At 46.5% G+C, this 18,706-nt stretch overlaps 1 protein-coding gene across 4 annotated transcripts in view; it reads right to left on the bottom strand.

Annotated features, from left to right (window-relative positions):
- Positions 1–18,706, bottom strand: part of SGSM1 (small G protein signaling modulator 1) — a 124,871-nt gene that overhangs the window by 79,831 nt on the left and 26,334 nt on the right. For 3 of the 4 annotated variants that reach the window (XR_004442343.1, XM_033233041.1, XM_033233042.1), the window contains exons 3-5: positions 7,367–7,442; positions 4,481–4,643; positions 1,293–1,445 (exon numbers count right to left, since the gene is read on the bottom strand). Coding sequence is in view for 3 of the 4 variants with exons in the window: in XM_033233041.1 (XP_033088932.1) it covers positions 1,293–1,445; positions 4,481–4,643; positions 7,367–7,442 (392 nt within the window). In the remaining variant the exon portion in view is untranslated. Of the gene's footprint in view, positions 1–1,292; positions 1,446–4,480; positions 4,644–7,366; positions 7,443–8,553; positions 8,774–18,706 lie in introns of those variants that run through there. The other variant, XM_033233043.1, reaches the window with a different exon arrangement.

Here is an 18,706-nt window from a genome sequence, read left to right as displayed (position 1 = left end):
TAAAAAGTTGAAATGAAAAGAAAGCAGGTTGACATTGCTTCTCAAATAAATTACTAATTCCCTTTGACCAACTTAATCAGCAGGTCATATGCTCAAGGTCATATGCCAAAAGCAATAATTAAAGAGGCCCAGAAACCTTCATGGGGCAGGAGGCAGAGACATGTTATTACTGCAAGGTAAATAGTGAACTGGAGATCCAGAGCTTGGATTTCTTGTATTTTCTCTCCTGTCTCTAGGCCTCTGCACCTGCTATTCCCTCCACCAGAAACACTTTGTTCCCCATCCCATCACCTGGCTAATGCCTCCGTGCTCTTCAAATGTTGCGCCATCCAGGACACTTTCCCTAACCACCAGGAGAACATTATCAACACTACCACGCCCCCTTGGAACATCCATCATGTATTATCACCATGACTGTTTGCTGGTTTTCCTTGCAAGCACCTGAACTTCATAAGAAGAGGGACTTTTCTCTACACTTTCATGCATATTTTCCTTGCAAAGGGGCAAAGAATGATAACAAAAACATCCACTGTGTGAAGATGTGGTTAAGCCAGCAGTTTTATATTCTGAAAGATGGGGAGATTCTGAGATATTACTCTCTCTCTCTCTCTCTCTCTCCCCTCCCCCGACCCTTCCTGCCACTTCTTGGGGGCTGGAGAGGCATGCTGGCCACGAGGAGTGTCAGGTGATAAATTCTTCCATGGCTCTTGAGATGATGTACAAGCTCTGTAACATAACAGGCAACACCACTGTATCCCTGATGTCTCGGTTAGTACCAGTACACAGCAGGTCCTCATTAAATATTTGCTGGATGAATGAATGCATGGATGAATGGTTACCCAAGAGGGTTCATACTATAAAACTTTCACATCAGATTAATCTAAGCTAGTGGAGAAAATGTAGAAAGGCTCAACATGCATTTTCAAAATGCTGCGTATTCACCAAATTTCCTTCTCACTTCTCTGGAGTATCAGAATCCCCATGTCATTTACCAAAAGAGATTAACAGGCACAGAGAGGCTAAGCAACTCTCTACGGCCACACAGTGATTGAGTGGAGTAATCCACAGGAGAAGGAAGAAACTCAGGATCCCTATACTCCACCCTAAATCCGAAGACCTTGCACTGCCATTAAGCTCTTGAATCTACCCAAGGTTCCAAGCATTTAATCACTTTCAAACTTAGTGGCTGTCAAAGAGAAAAAGAAAGCAGCTTTGTGTGAGGGGATGCAATTCCCACGACGGCCAGCAGGTGGGGGCAGAGCATGGCCAGGTGTTGGGTCTTTCCCTCTCACCTGCTGTTTTCCACAAGGTAATGCACAATTTTGTCCAGGACCTTCTCAAACAAGGCCGTGCGAATCCACAGATGCTTGATGGCAAGTGGGGACAAGCTGGGCAGCTTTGGCAACTTCCGCACATTCTCCTGGAGGCCCTGGATCTGGTTTCTCCTTCAAGACCAATAAAAGAGAGGAATAAGTACTCACAAGAGCAAATCCACACAGGACTAATTGGCAAATGGGAGAACGTTCAATCTCTTGGGAAAATGAAGGAATGGCAGCTAAATCACAAGAGCCCATATTGCTGCTAGCAAGTTGGTCAGGAGTCAAAAAAATAATAATATCCAATGAGTGTGCAGATGTGGTTAAACAGACACTTTCCTACACTGCCAAAGGGTAAGCCAGATTCTCATACTGATATCCCCCCGTCTCTCTCTCCTGGAAAGGAGTGCTGGCCAAAAAGAGTCCTGGAGTGTAGATCCTTCATTGAGTCTCCAGTGCACTTGGGAAGCAAGCTCTTCAACATGACCAGCAGAGAGCTCCAAGACCTTGCCCCACTCATCTCTCCAGCAATCTCCTTACCACTAACCCTTATCACTCCATGATCCAGCCAGACAGAGGTATGTGCAGATGCCTGAGGGCACCAGAGTCTCATCTGAAGCCTTTCCCTGGGCTGCCGCTTCTTCCAGGTTCCCTCCCCACCCATTCCCAGGCTAATCCCTCTCACTGTTTAGGTCTCAGTAAGGGCTTCGCCTCCTACATACAGAAAGCTCTCCTGGACCAATCAAAGCTGGTCTGTGCTCTGTCAGCCTCTGGAGCTGAGCTCCCTGCTCACTTTTCTGTCTTCCCCTCCATGCTGTGATCTTGAGGATATGAAATTGACAACTTATTTTTTTGTTGTTTTTTGAGATAGAGTTTCACTCTTGTTGTCCAGGCTGGAGTGCAATGGCACAATTTCGGCTCACCGCAACCTCTGCCTTCCAGGTTCAAGCGATTCTCCTGCCTCAGCCTCCTGAGTAGCTGGGATTACAGGCATGCACCACCATGCCCAGCTAATTTTGTACTTTTAGTAGAGATGGGGTTTCTCCATGTTGGTCAGGCTGGTCTCCAACTCCCGACCGCAACTCATTTTTTTTTTTTTTTTAAATAAAATACTTACTGAGAGTCTACCATGTGGCAAGCATGGGCCCTCTTCGTGTCTATATCTCCAGGGCCCAGCACAGTAGCTGACATATAGAGGACGCTTAGTAAATGTTTATGAATGAGGCCAGGCACGGTGGCTTAAGCCTGTAATCCCAGCACTTTGGGAGGCCGAGGCGGGCGGATCACGAGGTCAGGAGATCGAGACCATCCTGGCTAACACGGTGAAACCCTGTCTCTACTAAAAAATACAAAAAACTAGCCAGGCGAGGTGGCGGGCGCCTGTGGTCCCAGCTACTTGGGAGGCTGAGGCAGGATAATGACATAAACCTGGGAGGCAGAGCTTGCAGTGAGCTGAGATCTGGCCACTGCACTCCAGCCTGGGCAACAGAGCGAGACTCCATCTCAAAAAAAAAAAAAAAAAAAACAAGTTTATGAATGAGTGATTGTATATATGAATAAATGCTTCTCCTTTACCACTTGCACAGGCATCTCTAATTCCTCCATTAGGAGGATGACAAATCTAATCCTTTAAGAAGTTATCTGCAAACACCTGGGAACTTAGCAGATGGACTGGAAGGTACTCAAAGACCAGTTGGCTGAGAAGTCATTCCAAATGGGAGTTGACAGAGCCAAATCCTGAGCTCTGACCACCATACCATTCTGGCCAGCAGCCCTGGGCAGGCAGGGCCTGAAACGCAAGGAAAGGGCCATTCTCATCCAGTGAAGTGGAGTGACCACCCACAGTAGAGACTGCAAACATAGGACATGCTTATGTCTTCCCTGCCTTTGCCCTTGACAGACATGACCAATCAATCCATGTGCTTTTCCCCAGAACACCCAATCACAGCTTCAGAACCACAGCATATTCCTCTGGGAAGCCACTAGCACCAAATTTGTTGCAAGAGTTGAAACCAAATTTGTCATCCCTGACCAGGCTGTAGTGTAGACCGGGGATTTGGCTGTGCAGACAAGACCTCCCAGGGAGTGGCTCTGGCTGAAAGTGCTCACATGCACACATTCTGTCCATGAGCCTCCCCCAACACATACCACCAGCCACCAAGACGAGGGAGGGAAGCCACCTCTCCCCTTCAAAGTATATATATATACTTCAATATAAGGTTTTGTTTTTTTCTTTTAACTTCTTTTTTGAAAAGGAGTCTCACCTGTTGCCCAGGCTGGAGTGCAATGGCACGATCTCAGCTTACTGCAACCTCCGTCTCCCAGGTTCAAGCAATTCTCCTGCCTCAGCCTCCCAAGTAGCTGGGATTATAGGCGCCTGCCACCATGCCTGGCTAACTTGTATATTTTTAGTAGAGACGGGGTTTCACCATGTTGGCCAGGCTGCTCTCAAACTCCTGACCTCAGGTGATCCACCCGCCTCGGCCTCCCAAAGTGCTGGGATTACAGGCGTGAGCCACCACACCCAGCCTGGTTTTTTTAACTTCTAATCAGTGTATTTGAATGTGTTACAATATGCCTATTGATATGAGGCCCTTGCGTCTGGTCCACACAGAGACCATATTGGTTCTATCAAACTTTGGCTGCCTTGCATTTAGAACGGGCCATGGCTCCCAGTAGGCTCTCACTCAACAGTTGTTTCTTGGGTATCTACCAGGTGCTAGATACTGGCCCAGATGCTTGAGACATAATGAGAGAGAAAACAGATCTAGTTGCCTGCTCTCATGGAGTTCAGCATCAAGTGAGATAGACAACAATCAAACAAACCTGACAGGAATAACTACAGATGGCCAATCAACAACAACTGGGAGGAAAATAAACAGGGTGATATGGAAGAGAACATGCAGTGAGGGGTGGAATTTTCTGAGCTAACGGAAGGTCTGAATGATGGCAAGAAAGCAGCTACAGATGATCAGATGGGTGAGTCTGGTGGAGGGTGAGGCATGTGCAAAGACCCTGGGGTGAGAAAGAGTCTGGTGGGTTTGAGGAGCAGGATGGGGAGTGAAGGGAGTGCCCGGGGGTGCAGGTTCTCTTGGGGCCCAGGGAGGACGGCGGACTATTCTCTGGGGAGCTGCTCCCACCTGTGCCCCACACTTTGCACTCACGCGCTCTCAATCAGCTGCTCCAGGTCTTGCACCTTGCGGCTCAGATCCTCAGCCGGCGGGAAACTCTTGCCCACTTTCATAAAGAGGGCTGCGATCTTGTTGCTGCGTAGAAAGCCGGCTGCCCGCCGCCGAAGCCCGTGCAGGACGCAGGCCTCCACAGCCGCTGTGGGGACATGGCAGTCAGCAGGCCCTGCCCTGCCCATGCTCCCCAGCACCCAGCATGTCCGAGAGCTTCTGTCAGACACAGGAACCTTGGAGAGCCCTCTCTATCTTCTTACCCTCTGTCTTAGCCCAGAGATGGGGAGCTCACACTTGTATAGGTGCACAATCAATGTTTATTGAAAAAGTGATTACATAAGAAGTACTCCTTATTAGGCATCTGCTGAGTATCAGATAATTGTTAAGATTTACCTTTCCAGGCCGGGCGCAGTGGCTCAAGCCTGTAATCCCAGCACTTTGGGAGGCCGAGACGGGCGGATCACGAGGTCAGGAGATCGAGACCATCCTGGCTAACACGGTGAAACCCCGTCTCTACTAAAAATACAAAAAACTAGCCGGGCGAGGTGGCAGGCGCCTGTAGTCCCAGCTACTCCAGAGGCTGAGGCAGGAGAATGGCGGGAACCCAGGAGGCGGAGCTTGCAGTGAGCTGAGATCCGGCCACTGCACTCCAGCCTGGGCGACAGAGCGAGACTCCGTCTCAAAAAAAAAAAAAAAGAAAAATTTACCTTTCCTAATTCTTCTGACAAAACCCATGAAGTAAGAGCTCTAAAGAGCAAACCAGCGCTCTCAGGGGGCAGAGCTTGACCAAGGTTATGCTATGTGCAAGGAGAAACACTGACAAGTTTTGGTCTCATCATTTTGGGTTTTTTTGTTGTTTTGTTTTTTTGCATGAGAAAACAGTCTGTTTTGAATGAATGATCAAATATTGCCTACTCTGCCCACAGATGTAAAATATTCCAGGAGACGATCTCTTAGATATCTTACTTTTAACTTACATATGCAGTACTTTTCATTTGCTTATGGTGATGTAAGTGAGCTGTCTATTCAGGCTTTGTAGACATTGTTTAATCCTTCCTGGCAATGGCTTATAAGAAACAATGGACAAAAGAAACCTCAAGGAGATTCTTCAGGTTTCATTTAGTGCCATCAAATTTCTCCCACCCAAATACTTTTGAGTAGAGATACCGAATTATTATACTCCTCTAAGTTAATTGGTAAGTATGCTAGCAAGACTTAAGATGGACATGCATACAATTTTATTTGGAAATAAAAATATTTGGGAACACATAAAAAGCTGGGAATACAAATATATGTATATATACACATACATACATGTATCTAATTACGTGTGTGTGTATGCGTGTACAGCTATATGTTTACATAAAGACATCCCACTTATAAAAATAAGATCTTCATTTTGGGAGGCCAAGGAGAGAGGAATGTTTGAACCTAGGAATTCAAGACCAGCCCTGACAACATGGTAAGACTCCGTCTTTACAGAAAATTTAAAAATTTGCCAGGTGTAGTGGCACATACTCGTGGTCCCAGCTACTCGGGAAGCTGAGGTGGGAGGAACGCTTGAGCCTAGGAGGTTGAAGCTGCAGTGAGCTGTGATTGCGCCACTGCACTCCAGCCTGGGTGACAGAATAAGATCCTGTCTCAAAAAAAGAAAAAATAGAAAGATCTTGCTCAAAGTCAATTCAAGAAAGTGGCAGAGGTGGATCCAGGTCTGCCTGGCTGAAAAGGGGGTGAACTGAGGTCCGTTGCCTCCCGGGACACGGTGTGTGCTCAGCATGTTGTGGGCCCCGTGGGGTGGTGCCCCCAGCCATTTGGACGGCAGCTAATGGGCTGGCCAGCTGTCCTAGCTCAGGCCTCTCCACAGGACCAAGATCACGGGAGGGGAATTCGAATATGTACTTCATTATGAGACACTCCAATTATTAAATTAAGACATTTTCAGGGAGATAGAAAAACTCCCACTTCTTTTTTTTTTTTTTTTTTTGAGACGGAGTCTTGCTCTGTCACCCAGGCGGGAGTGCAGTGGCCGGATCTCAGCTCACTGCAAGCTCTGCCTCCCGGGCTTATGCCATTCTCCTGCCTCAGCCTCCCGAGCAGCTGGGACTACAGGCACCCGCCACCTCGCCCAGCTAGTTTTTTGTATTTTTTAGTAGAGATGGGGTTTCACCATGTTAGCCAGGATGGTCTTGATCTCCTGACCTCGTGATCCACCCGTCTCGGCCTCCCAAAGTGCTGGGATTACAGGCTTGAGCCACCGTGCCCGGCCGACTCCCACTTCTATGTACACACTGATTATCCTGACCTCAGAGACATTCAGAACCCATCTCTAGCCATTCTTAAAGTATAGCAAGAGCCTGGCCATGAGGTTATTTCTGGAAGCTTGTGAGCAGAGCTGGTTCAAGGAGACATGTCTGAGTCACGCTGCCCTCGGCCTGCCTGCTTTGCTGAGCTAGATGGACATGATCCTTCAGGCTATGTCACGGGCTCTTAGTTCCCTTTTTAAAAAAGTCCCCATCTACCCTCTCCCTTTACCTAGCAATAGCCACAGGCAGAATGATGGACAGGGAGCCCATTCCTCAGACGCAAGACCGTGTGTCACTGGAGGCATGGTCAGTGTGAACGGTGCCCACGGGGAGGGGAAGACAATCAACTCCTCCGGTGTTAACCATACTGACCTCTTCATGGGGTACAGAAGTCACTTTTAATTATTTATCTACACTGTTCTGTATTTTCAAATTCTCTAGTGGAGTCCCCCTTTGGAATCCAAAACTAACTTCAGAGTCATAAAGCAAAACAGTGGCTCAAAGATGCCACTTCCCTGAGGCACCCCACAGAGAAAGAAGCCACTTTCCCAGGACACAGACTCACCACAGAAGGAGATGATGTGGCTGCTGTCTTCGTGGACAAACTTGCGTGTCACAGCCTCCTCCATGATCTGCTTCACCTGGAAGGCAGAGGCGACCGGAGGGGAAGAGGTCCAAGGTGACCAAGGTGACCTGGGTGTAGGTGCCCCAAAAGGGCTGCATTGCTCCCCACAAGGCCTTTCGGGCTGTTTGGGATGTTTTGATACCTACTTTCCTTCCCCCTCCTCACCTTGTCTTTTGGAGGTCTGAGGCCTGCTTCCCATTTTATCTGAGCTCCATGCTTCCCATTTTATCAATTATTTGTTCAGGTCCTTTGCATAGCAGGCTGCTGCTTCTCTTAGGGTTCACATAAAATGTCATCTCCTTTCCTGACCATACTGTCTAAGGCAGACCCCTCCCCAATCCCATCCCCTATCTTAGTTCCTGTAGGGCATTCACCACTATTCCCATTCTTTTTTTTTTTTAGACAGAGTTTTGCTCTTGTGGCCCCGGTTGGAGTGCAATGGCGCAATCTCGGCTCACCACAAACTCCGCCTCCCGGGTTCAAGCCATTCTCCTGCCTCTGCCTTCCAAGTAGCTGGGATTACAGGCGCCTGCCACCACGTCTGATTAATTTTTCTATTTTTAGTAGAGAAGGGGTTTCACTATGTTGTCTTGAACTTCTGACCTCAAGTGATCTGCCCGCCTCGGCCTCCAAAAGTGCTGGGATTACAGGGGTGAGCCGCCGCACCCAGTCTACCACTATTCCCATTTTATTTGTTGATTTGTTGGCCATTTAATTCTCTTCGAGAATTTAAGTTCCGCAAGGGCAGAAACTTCATCTGCCTCATTCACTGCTGAATTTGCACAGCCTAGAACAGTGCCTGGCACAGGGCAGATGCTCAATCAACATTTTCTAAATGACTGGATAAATGAATGAATCAGTGTATGAATGAAAGAATAAGATATATAAAGGAATCGAGAAAGTGCAGGGTAAAAAACTGCCCTGGAATAAGGTAAACCTGAGTTCAAATCCCTGCTTGGAGACCTCCCAAACGGGTTTCTGATCTTATTTTGGGAAACGGATGCTCAGCGAGATAAAGGCACTTACCCAGGTAGGCAGAGCTGGCTGTCAGAGACAGGTTCCAGCTCGAGACAGACACCCAGGCTGTGTGCTCTTCCCAGAGCACTCGCTCCCTTAAGAATTCTCACCTGAGTGCCTCTAATGTGCCAGGCATGGGGACACAGTGCCAAAGGGCAGCTGTGCCTCTGCTCGTGGTGTTGATCCTCTGGCAGCCTGAACACCCTTCCGCGCCACTGGATTCTTGGCCCAATTCTGCCCAGAGTCACTGTGAGATTTAAGCAAAGTCCGTCTCCTCTCTGGGCCTCAGTTACCCCACTTTGAGGTTGAGGAGGTTGGAAAACACAATCCCAAAGGCCTGTTTCAGCTCTACATCACCCTGAGGGTTCTGATGCTGGGGTAAATAAAGTTCTGAGTTACCCCCACCCAGTGGGTTCCCATGCCCTTTCCCACTGTCCTGTGGCCCATCCAGACTCCACCAGGCCAGCACATCCATGCATCCATCTGAGAGCTGTCCCAGGCCCTCCCTGCCCACTCTCCCTGCCTTCTGGTTACCTCCTGGAGATGAACACAGAGTTTGGTGCATCCCTGTCCACCTCCTCTGCAGAAACACATGGCGGTGTCCCCCCAGAACTGGCTCACCACCCCCACCCCACACAACCAAGTCAGCACCAGCCCTGTGAACAGCTCCCGATCTCAGCACTCCACCAACTCCAAGCTGGGCATTGCCTGCAGCATTTCTTTTTTCTTTTTTTTTTTTGAGACAGAGTCGCGCTCTGTCGCCCAGGCTGGAGTGCAATGGCGCGATCTCGGCTCACTGCAAGCTCCGCCTCCCAGGTTCACGCCATTCTCCTGCCTCAGCCTCCTGAGTAGCTGGCACTACAGATGCCCACCACCACGCCTGGCTAATTTTTTGTGTATTTTTAGTAGAGACGGGGTTTCACTGTGTTAGCCAGGATGGTCTCAATGTCCCGACCTTGTGATACTCCCACCTCAGCCTCCCAAAGTGCTGGGATTACAGGCTTGAGCCACTGTGCCCGGCCGCCTGCAGCATTTCTAACCCTGAAAACTATCTAAGGAGGCCCATGAAGTTGGTTCATTTTGCAGATGTGGAAACTGAGTCTCATGGAGGCAAAGTGGCCCACCCAAGGTCACAGAGTAGGAAGGAGCACAGTAGAAATTCAAACTTATCACTTTTTTTTTCTCCCTGTACAGGCTCCTGCTGCTGTATCTTGGCTCTTCTCACTATTAGCTGTGTTTCCTCAGGCAAATCATGTCACTTCTCTGAACCTTAGTTTTCTCCTTGGTTTAAAAGGTTATAGAAATAGCACCAGGTTCAAGGCGCTTGGGAAGGCTGAACAAGATAATGATCATCGTGTACTGAGCATAGAGCCTGGCACGCAATGAATGTCTGCAAAGTGTGCTGCAAATAAATTTCAGCTGCATGCAGGTCATCAGCTCCACCTGAAACCTTACCTGGCCTCCCACCACCATTATTTTGGATCTGGCTGGAATGTCACGGTTCAGGACATCAAATTCCCCTGCTTGGGTTACTAGAGAAGCTGCTTTTGAAACACCCATCAGGCTGGGCGCGGTGGCTCACACTTGTAATCCTAGCACTTCGGGAGGCAGAGGCGGGTGGATCACGAGGTCAGGAGATCGAGACCATCCTGGCTAACACGATGAAACCCCATCTCTACTAAAAATACAAAAAAAATTTAGCTGGGCTTGGTGGCAGGCCTGTAATCCCAGCACTTTGGGAGGCCGAGACGGGCAGATCACGAGGTCAGGAGATCGAGACCATCCTAGCTAACACGGTGAAATCCCGTCTCTACTAAAAAGTACAAAAAAATTTAGCTGGGCGTGGTGGCGGGCGCCCGTAGTCCCAGCTACTCAGGAGGCTGAGGCAGGAGAATGGCGTGAACCTGGGAGGCGGAGCTTGCAGTGAGCCAAGATCGCGCCACTGCACTCCAGCCTGGGTGACAGGGCGAGACTCCGTCTTGAAAAAAAAAAAAGAAAATAAACACCCATCAGACTGTAACTTTGGTCAGCACTTGTTTTCCCTACCAGGCTCTGATCCCCATGAGGGCAAGCACTCTGTGTTTCCTTGCTTTATGGCTATGGTGCCAACAACTACCTCGAGTTCCAGCACATGGTATGTGCTCAATAAAGTTCTCTTTGCAAATGAATGGCTCAAAGAATCATGACTGACCTCAGGCTTTGGTAGAGTATTTCATTTGAAAAAAAAAATATTTTCTTGTGGCCAGGCGCGGTGGCTCAAGCCTGTAATCCCAGCACTTTGGGAGGCCGAGACGGGTGGATCACAAGGTCAGGAGATCGAGACCATCCTGGCTAACACGGTGAAACCCCGTCTCTACTAAAAATACAAAAAGCTAGCCGGGCGAGGTGGCGGGCGCCTGTAGTCCTAGCTACTCTGGAGGCTGAGGCAGGAGAATGGCGTAAACCCGGGAGGCAGAGCTTGCAGTGAGCTGAGATCCGGCCACTGCACTCCAGCCTGGGAGACAAAGCCAGACTCCGTCTCAAAAAAAAAAAAAAATTTCTTGTAAACATAATTGGGGGTAATAGAGCAGTAACATTATTATCTCTATTTGTCAGGGGAGGAAACAGAGGCCCAGAGAGGTGGCGTAATCTGTTTGGGGTCACACAGCAGATGAGGACTGGATTTGGCGTTTGAACCCAGGTTTGTCTGACTCCAGGGGCTGAGCTCCTTCTGCAACATGTCATGAAGCCCACGTGGTCTCAGGGCATTTGCACACCTCTCTCCTCTCTGCAGGAATCTGCCTCCTTCTTTCCTTTGCTCCTCTACGGCAGGACACGTTGATGCTGAGAAACTGCCAGAAGGCAGTTGCCAAGCACCCAAACCCTGATGACATTTGGGAATATAGCAGCAGAGGGAGTGAGTTCAGGCTCAGTCATAGATGGTAGAGGACTTCCAGGGAGGCACTGGGGGTTGGAATTCCAGGCAGCTGGGTCAGGTGCACTTTCATGAACGCACATGGTTAATTAAGAACTGAGAATTTGGGGAGAGACAGACCTGGGTTCAAATCTTGGATGAGCCACTTATCACAACTTGGACAAATTCCTTTACCCCCTTAGGAAACAGTACTCGGGAGGCAGAAGGTGCAGTGAGCTGAGATCGCGCCATTGCACTCCAGCCTGGTGACAGAGCAAGACTCCATCTCAGGAAAAATAAATAAATAAATAGAATAAAAATAAAAAATAAAAAAATAAAGCACCAACTTCTAAAAATTCAGTCAAATATGTTGGCTATACCTTCAAAATGTCTTCAGATTCCAACTGCTTCTCAGCCCCTCCACCACCACTTCCCAGTCCAAGTCACCATCACCTCTCCGCTGAATCAATGCTGTAGACTCTTACCGGTCTCCCTGCAACCACTTCTAAGAAGCTTATTTTAATGCAGCCAGAAGGATCTCATTAAAAGGTAAGTCAATAGAACAACCAGACAGAATATCAATAAGGAAACAAAGGCCTTGAGCAACACTATAAACCAACAATTGGACTTAACAGACATGTACAGAACACTCCACCCAACGATGGCAGGACGCACACTTTTCTCAAGTGCACATGGGACACTCTCCAGGAGAGAGAATATCTTTCATACATTTTTTTTTAATGAAATTATACAAAGCATCTTTCTCATTAACAATGGAACGAAACAAGAAATCAACAGCAGAAGGAAAACTACGAAATCCACAAATAAGAGTCATAAATAACGTACTCTTAAATAACAAATGGGTCAAAGAAGAAATCTCAAGGGAAATTAGAAAATATATTGAGATAAACACAAAAACACAACATGTCCAAACCTATGGGCTGCTATAAAAGCAGTGCTAAGAAGGAACTTACAGCTGGAAATGCTTACATTAAAATAAAAAAGATCTCAAAGAAACAAGTTACCTGCACACCTTAAGGAATAAGAAAAAGAAGAATAAACTAAATCCAAAGCTAGCAGAAAGAAGGAAATAATAAAGATTAGGCTGGGCATGGTGGCTCACACCTGTAATCCCAGCACTTTGGGAGTTTGACGTGGGCGGATTACCTGAGGTCAGCAGTTCAAGACCAGCCTGGTCAACATGGGGAAACCCCGTCTCTACTAAAATACAAAAATTAGCCAGGCACGATGGTGGATGTCTGTAATTCCAGCTACTTGGGAGACTGAGGTGGGACAATCACTTGAACCCGGGAGGTGGAGGTTGCAGTGAGCTGAGGTCGCACCATCGCACTTTAGCCTTGGTGACAGAGTGAAACTCCATCTCAAAATATATACATAAAAATTAAAAATTTAAAAATAAAGATTAGGGCAGCCATAAATGAAAGAGAATTTAACAACAGAGAAAACTAACAAAGTCAAGAGATGGTTTGTCCAAAAGATCCAACAAAACTGACAAACCGTTAACTGGATTGACTAAGAACAAAAAAGAATTCTCAAAATTAAAATCAGAAATGAAAATGAGGACATTACAACTGATGCCGTAGAAAAAAGCATTATAAGAGAATACTAAATGTGTGTCAACAAATTGGATAACTTAGATAAGATGAATAAATTCTTAGAAATACACAATATACAAACTAAATCATGAAGAAATAGAAAATCTTAACAGACCTATCATAGCAGGGAGATGCTGTCAGTAGGCTAAAACCTTCCAATAATGAAAAGCCCAGGACCACATGGCTTCACTGATGAATTCTACCAAACATTGAAAGAATTAAACTAATTCTCAAATTCTTCCAAAAATATTAATGAGGCAGGAACACTTCCAAACTCATTTTATAAGGTCAGGATTACCTTGAAACCAAAGCCAGTCGCAAAAAAACTACAGACCAATATCTATGATAAATATGCATGCAAGAATCCTCAACAAAATACTAAAAACAGAATTCAACAGCGTATTAAAAGAATATGGTCAGGCACTGTGCAGTGGCTCATGCCTATACTCCCAGCACTTTGGGAGGCTGAGGCAAAAGGATCACTTGGGCCCAGGAGTTTGAAACCAGCCTGGGCAACATAGTTAAACCTCGCTTCTACAAAAAAATACAAAAATACAAAAACTAGCCAGGCATGGTGGCATGTGCCTGCAATCCAGCTACTTGAGAGACTGAGGTGGCAGGATAACTTGAGCCCAGGAGGCTGACGCTGCAGTGAGCCATGATCATACCACTGCACTCCAGCTTGAGCAAATGAATAAGACTCTATCTCAAAATAAAAAAGGGACAAATAAATGGAAAGGCATCCTCTGTTTATGGTTTACAAGACTTAATATTGCAAAATGATATTACCAAAGTAATAGGCAGATTTAATAAAATTTATATCAAAATCCCAATGGTGCTTTTCTTTTTTGCAGAAACATAAATATCTATCCTAAAATTAATATCAAGGAATGTCTCATGGAACCCTGACTACCAAACAGTTTTGAAAAATAATCTCGAAAAATCTTCAGCAAGAATGAAGTTCAAGATCTCATACTTCCTGATTTAAAAAATTTAACAAAACTACAGAAATCAAAACAGTATGGTACTGACATTAAAACATTAAATACACACACACACATTTAGACAAATGGAATAGAGAGCCCAGAACTAAAACCTCACATATATAATCAAATTATTTTTGTCAAGGGTGCCATGCCCATTCAAAGAAGAAAGTGAAACTGACCCAATTGCCCCATAAACTGTTCTTTTTGATAAACATAGAAATTGACCCTTGTGGTCTTAAAAAGCTTGAAACTTGTATTTATCTGAGTTCCTTCCTCAGAAAAGGTCCTTCAGGCCTCTCAAAAAAAGTATCAAAGAACTGAAACTCACCAGATCACAGATGGTGGGGGACCCCCTCATTCACCATGATTGCTTCCTTGTCACTCCCTACTTCTTGTTTTCTTACACATTGTGACATTTCTTCCTGGCTATATAAACACCTAGTTTTAGTCAGTCAGGGAGATGGATCTGAGGCTGAGCTCCCATCTCTTCAGCTGCAGCACCTGATTAAAGCCTTCTTCCTTGGCAATACTTGTCATCTCAGCGATTGACTTTCTGTGCAAAGAGCAGCAGGACCTAGACCAAACCCCTGGTGTTTTGGTAACAAAAGGATAGTCTTTTCAACAAATAGTGTTGGGAAAACTGGATAGCTACATACAAAAGAATAAAATTGGACCCTCACCTTATACCACATACAGAAATTAAAGTAAAATGGACCAAAGACTTCAATACAAGCTAAAACTATAAAAATCCTACAAGAAAACAGGGGAAAAGCTTCATGACATTGGATTTGACAATGATTTCTTGGATATGACACCAAATGCATGAGCAACAAAACTAAAAATAGATAAACTGGACAGCAAAGTTAAAACCTTTTGTGGATCAAAGGACACAACAAACAGTGAAAAAGGCAACCCATGAAATAGAAGAAAATATTTGCAAATCATATATGTGATAAAGGGTTAATGTCCAGTATATATGAAGAACTGCAACTCAACAACAACGAACAACCAAATTCAAAAATGGACAAAGGACTTGAATAGGCATTTCTCTGAAGAAGATATGCAAATAGCGAACAAGTACATGGAAAGATGCTCAATGTCATTAATCATTAGGGAAATGCAAATCAAAACCACTCACACCTATTAGGATGGCTGCTATGAAAAAACAGAAAGTAAGTGTTGGTGGGGATGTGGAGAAACTGGAGCCCTTGTGCAATGATCAGGTGAAATGGTGCAGCTGCTATGGTAGACAGGATGGTGGTTCTTCCAAAGATTAACCATACGATTAGCATATGATCCAGTCATTCCACTTATGGGCATACACCCAAAAGAACTGAAGGCAAAGTCTCAAAGTCATATTTGTATATCCATGTTCACAGCAGTATTATTCACAGTAGCCAAAAGCTGGAAGCAACCCAAGTGTCCATCGATGGCTGAATGGTAGACAAAATGTGGTCTACACACACGATGGAATACTATCCAGCCTTAAAAAGGAAGGAAATTCTGACACATGCCAAAATATTAATGAACCTTGAAGACACTGTGCTAAGTGAAAAATTCTAGATGCAAAAGAACAAATGCCGCAGGATTCCACTTATAAGAGGTACTTAGTCAAATTTAAAGAGAAAGAAAGGAGAATGACAGTTGCCAGGGGCTGGGGAGAGGAGAAATGGGGAGGTATTATTTAATGGGTATAGAGTTTATCTTTTGAAAAGAGATCTGGAGGTTGGCACACAAGAATGTAAATGTACTCAAGACTGAACAGTACACTTAAACATGGTTAAGAAGGCAAATTTTATATTATGTATATTTTACCATTTTAAAATGTGCATATGGTATGTATTCACATAGTATAAATAAACGAATATTTTTCAGTTTTCTACCCAGAACTCTTCTGTGACTCCCATCTCACCCAGAGTGACAACTCAGGTCCTCACCACCTCACACAAGGAGGCCCCTCTGCTGACCTCCCAAGTCCCTTTCCCCCATCCCAACACCTGCTCTACACACACAGGCTTCCTTGCTGCTTGCCCACCTCCACAGGCAGAGCCCATCTCATGCCCTTTGCAATTCCTGTTCCCTCTGACTGGAATGCTTTTTCTCCAGCAATCTCAACTCTTTCTTCAAATGTCACCTTCCCTGATCATCCTATTTAGAACTGCAACTCCCCCACCTGCACCCCACTTGATACCCAACATACCCCTTTTTCTACCTTTTCTCTCTCCATAGTCCTTCACGTGTCCACCACGCTACATGATTTTGCTGATTTACCTTATTCCCTAACTCTCTGCTTTAGTGGCCTCTACGCTCTATGAGGTCAGGAATTCATCTCTGCCATCTGGTGGTGCTCTACTCCCAAGACCCAGCAGAGTGCCTGGCACAGAGCAGGCACTCAGTATCTATCTGTTGAATGAATGGGGAGTTTAGACGAGGCGATGCGGGTAAAGCGTTTAGCAGAGGGCTTGATACACGGTGTGTGCTCAGCACTCAGTAGCATTTGAATAATGATAATAGAGACACCCCTGCTGCCCTGGAACAAGTTACATCTGGTCTGTGCATCCCACCTCCGTGCATCAGGCATGTTTATGCAGGTAAAAATCAAGTTAAGAAGAAACAGTAAAATTAACTTTGCAGGGGAAACACTGCCACTATTGGCAGTATGGAGCAGGTATGAAAAGAGCTTTGCCTAGGAGGAAAGGAGGGGGAGGAGGCGATAGGCAGGTTGAACGCAGGGAACAACTAGTATATCTTGAGTGAGTCGCAGTTTGCAAAGCTCTCTCCTGCCTACCTTGCCTCACAACATCAGGCGAATACAACCCCCGCTGGCAGAGGAGGCAACTGAGACTCAAGAGGGCAGGGGACATTCCTCTAAATCAGCATAACCAGGAAGATCCAGGGCCAGGCCTGACATCCAAGACTTTAGACTCCAAAACAGAGGACCAGCCTGGGCAACAAGAGTGAAACTCCATCTCAAAAAAAAAAAAAAAGGAAATTTGATGTAGATACAAAGGGAAGATCACGTGAAGATCAGGGAGAAGATGGCCACCTATGAGCCAAGGAGGGAGGCTTGGATCAGATCCTTCCCTCACGGAGCTCAGAAGGAACCAGTCCTGCAGACACCTTGATCTTGAATTTCCATCTACAGAGCTGTGAGAAAATCAGTTTATGGCATTCAAGTTGCCCATTCCATATACCGAGCAAACTTTTTCTGTAAAGGTCTACAGAGCAAATAATTTCCGCTCTGTGGTTAATATGATCTCTATGTCAACTATTAAACTCCACCCTTGTAGCATGAAAGCAGCCATAGATAATACATAATGGCATGGCTGTGTCCCAATAAAACTATTCACAAAACCAGTGGAGGGCTGGATTGACTCCAGCAGGCCGGTCTACTTCGCAGCTCCAGCCAAGGAAACCGCTCCTCTATCCTGAGTCACGGCCCAGACGGCCTACTTAGGTGGTCTGCAGTCTGGGACAGCTCTTGGGATCAGTGCTGACGTGACTGACAACTCCCGTACACAGTGGCTGGCCCTCTCTGAAGGTTGTAGCCATCCTGCCAACGTCCTCCTGTTCCTTGGAGTCAACCATCTGCTGTCACCTCCAGAGAGGCTCTGATGCAGGCATGCAGCCACCTGCCTGTGTCTTCCCTCATGGTGAGCACAGAGGCTACTGAGCCCCATCTGTTCCCTCCACAAAAGGAAGCTATGAGCTTGCTCAGGACATGTGGCAAACCCCTAGCTTTCTCCACAGCACATGGTGGGAGGGTGGTAGGGGGAGGTGCCAGCCTTGGAAAGTTCCAGCTCTGTCACCAACTAGCAGACACCCTCAAGTGAGCACCACCACTCAGGGTCTCCTCACTTATTCCTCTGGCCTGAAAGACATGCCCACCTCCCACTGTCTGGGATACCTTCATCCTCCATTCCTTTCCTTTGTTGTGCCTCTTCCACTCTCGGGAATCTGATCATGCAAAATGTCACCTCCCCCACTGCTATGGGCTTAACTGTGTTCCCTTCACCTCCATTCCATATGTGGAAATCTTTTTTTTTTTTTTTTTTGAGACGGAGTCTTGCTCTGTTGCCACGTTGGAGTGCAGTGCCGCAATCTCGGCTCACTGCAAGCTCCGCTTCCTGGGTTCAAGTGATTCTCCTGCCTCAGCCTCCCGAATAGCTGGGACTACAGGCACCCACCACTATGCCCGACTAATTTTTGTATTTTTAGCATAGACGGGGTTTCATCATGTTGGCCAGGATGGTCTCAATCTCTTGACCTCATGATCCACCCGCCTCAGCCTCCCAAAGTGCTGGGATTACAGGCGTGAGTCACTGCGCCGGCCCACATATGGAAATCTTAACGGTACTATCTCAGAATGTGCTGTCTTTGGAGATTAGATCTTGACAGAGGTGACTAAGTTAAAATGAGGTCATTAGGGTGGGTCCTAATCCAATATGATTATAAGTGTCCTTATAAGAAGAGGAAATTGGCCAGGCACAGTGGCTCATGTCTGTAATCCCAGCACTTTGGGAGGCCGAGGTGGGTAGATCACCTGAGGTCAGGAGTTCCAGACCAGCCTGGCCAACATAGTGAAACCCCATCTCTACTAAAAATATAAAAATTAGCCCAGTGTGGTGGTGGATGCCTGTAATCCCAGCTACTTGGGAGGTTGAGGCAGGAGAATTGCTTGAACCCAGGAGTCGGAGGTTGCCATGAGCCAAGATCACGCCACTGCACTCCAGCCTGGGCAACAAGAGTGAAACTCCACCTGAGAAGA

The sequence above is a fragment of the Trachypithecus francoisi genome, unplaced genomic scaffold, assembly GCF_009764315.1.
Source record: "Trachypithecus francoisi isolate TF-2019V2 unplaced genomic scaffold, Tfra_2.0 Lachesis_group14, whole genome shotgun sequence".
NCBI lineage: Eukaryota > Metazoa > Chordata > Mammalia > Primates > Cercopithecidae > Trachypithecus > Trachypithecus francoisi.
The sequence above is the reverse complement of the archived record's forward strand: the minus strand, read 5'-3'. Positions and strand labels throughout refer to the sequence as shown.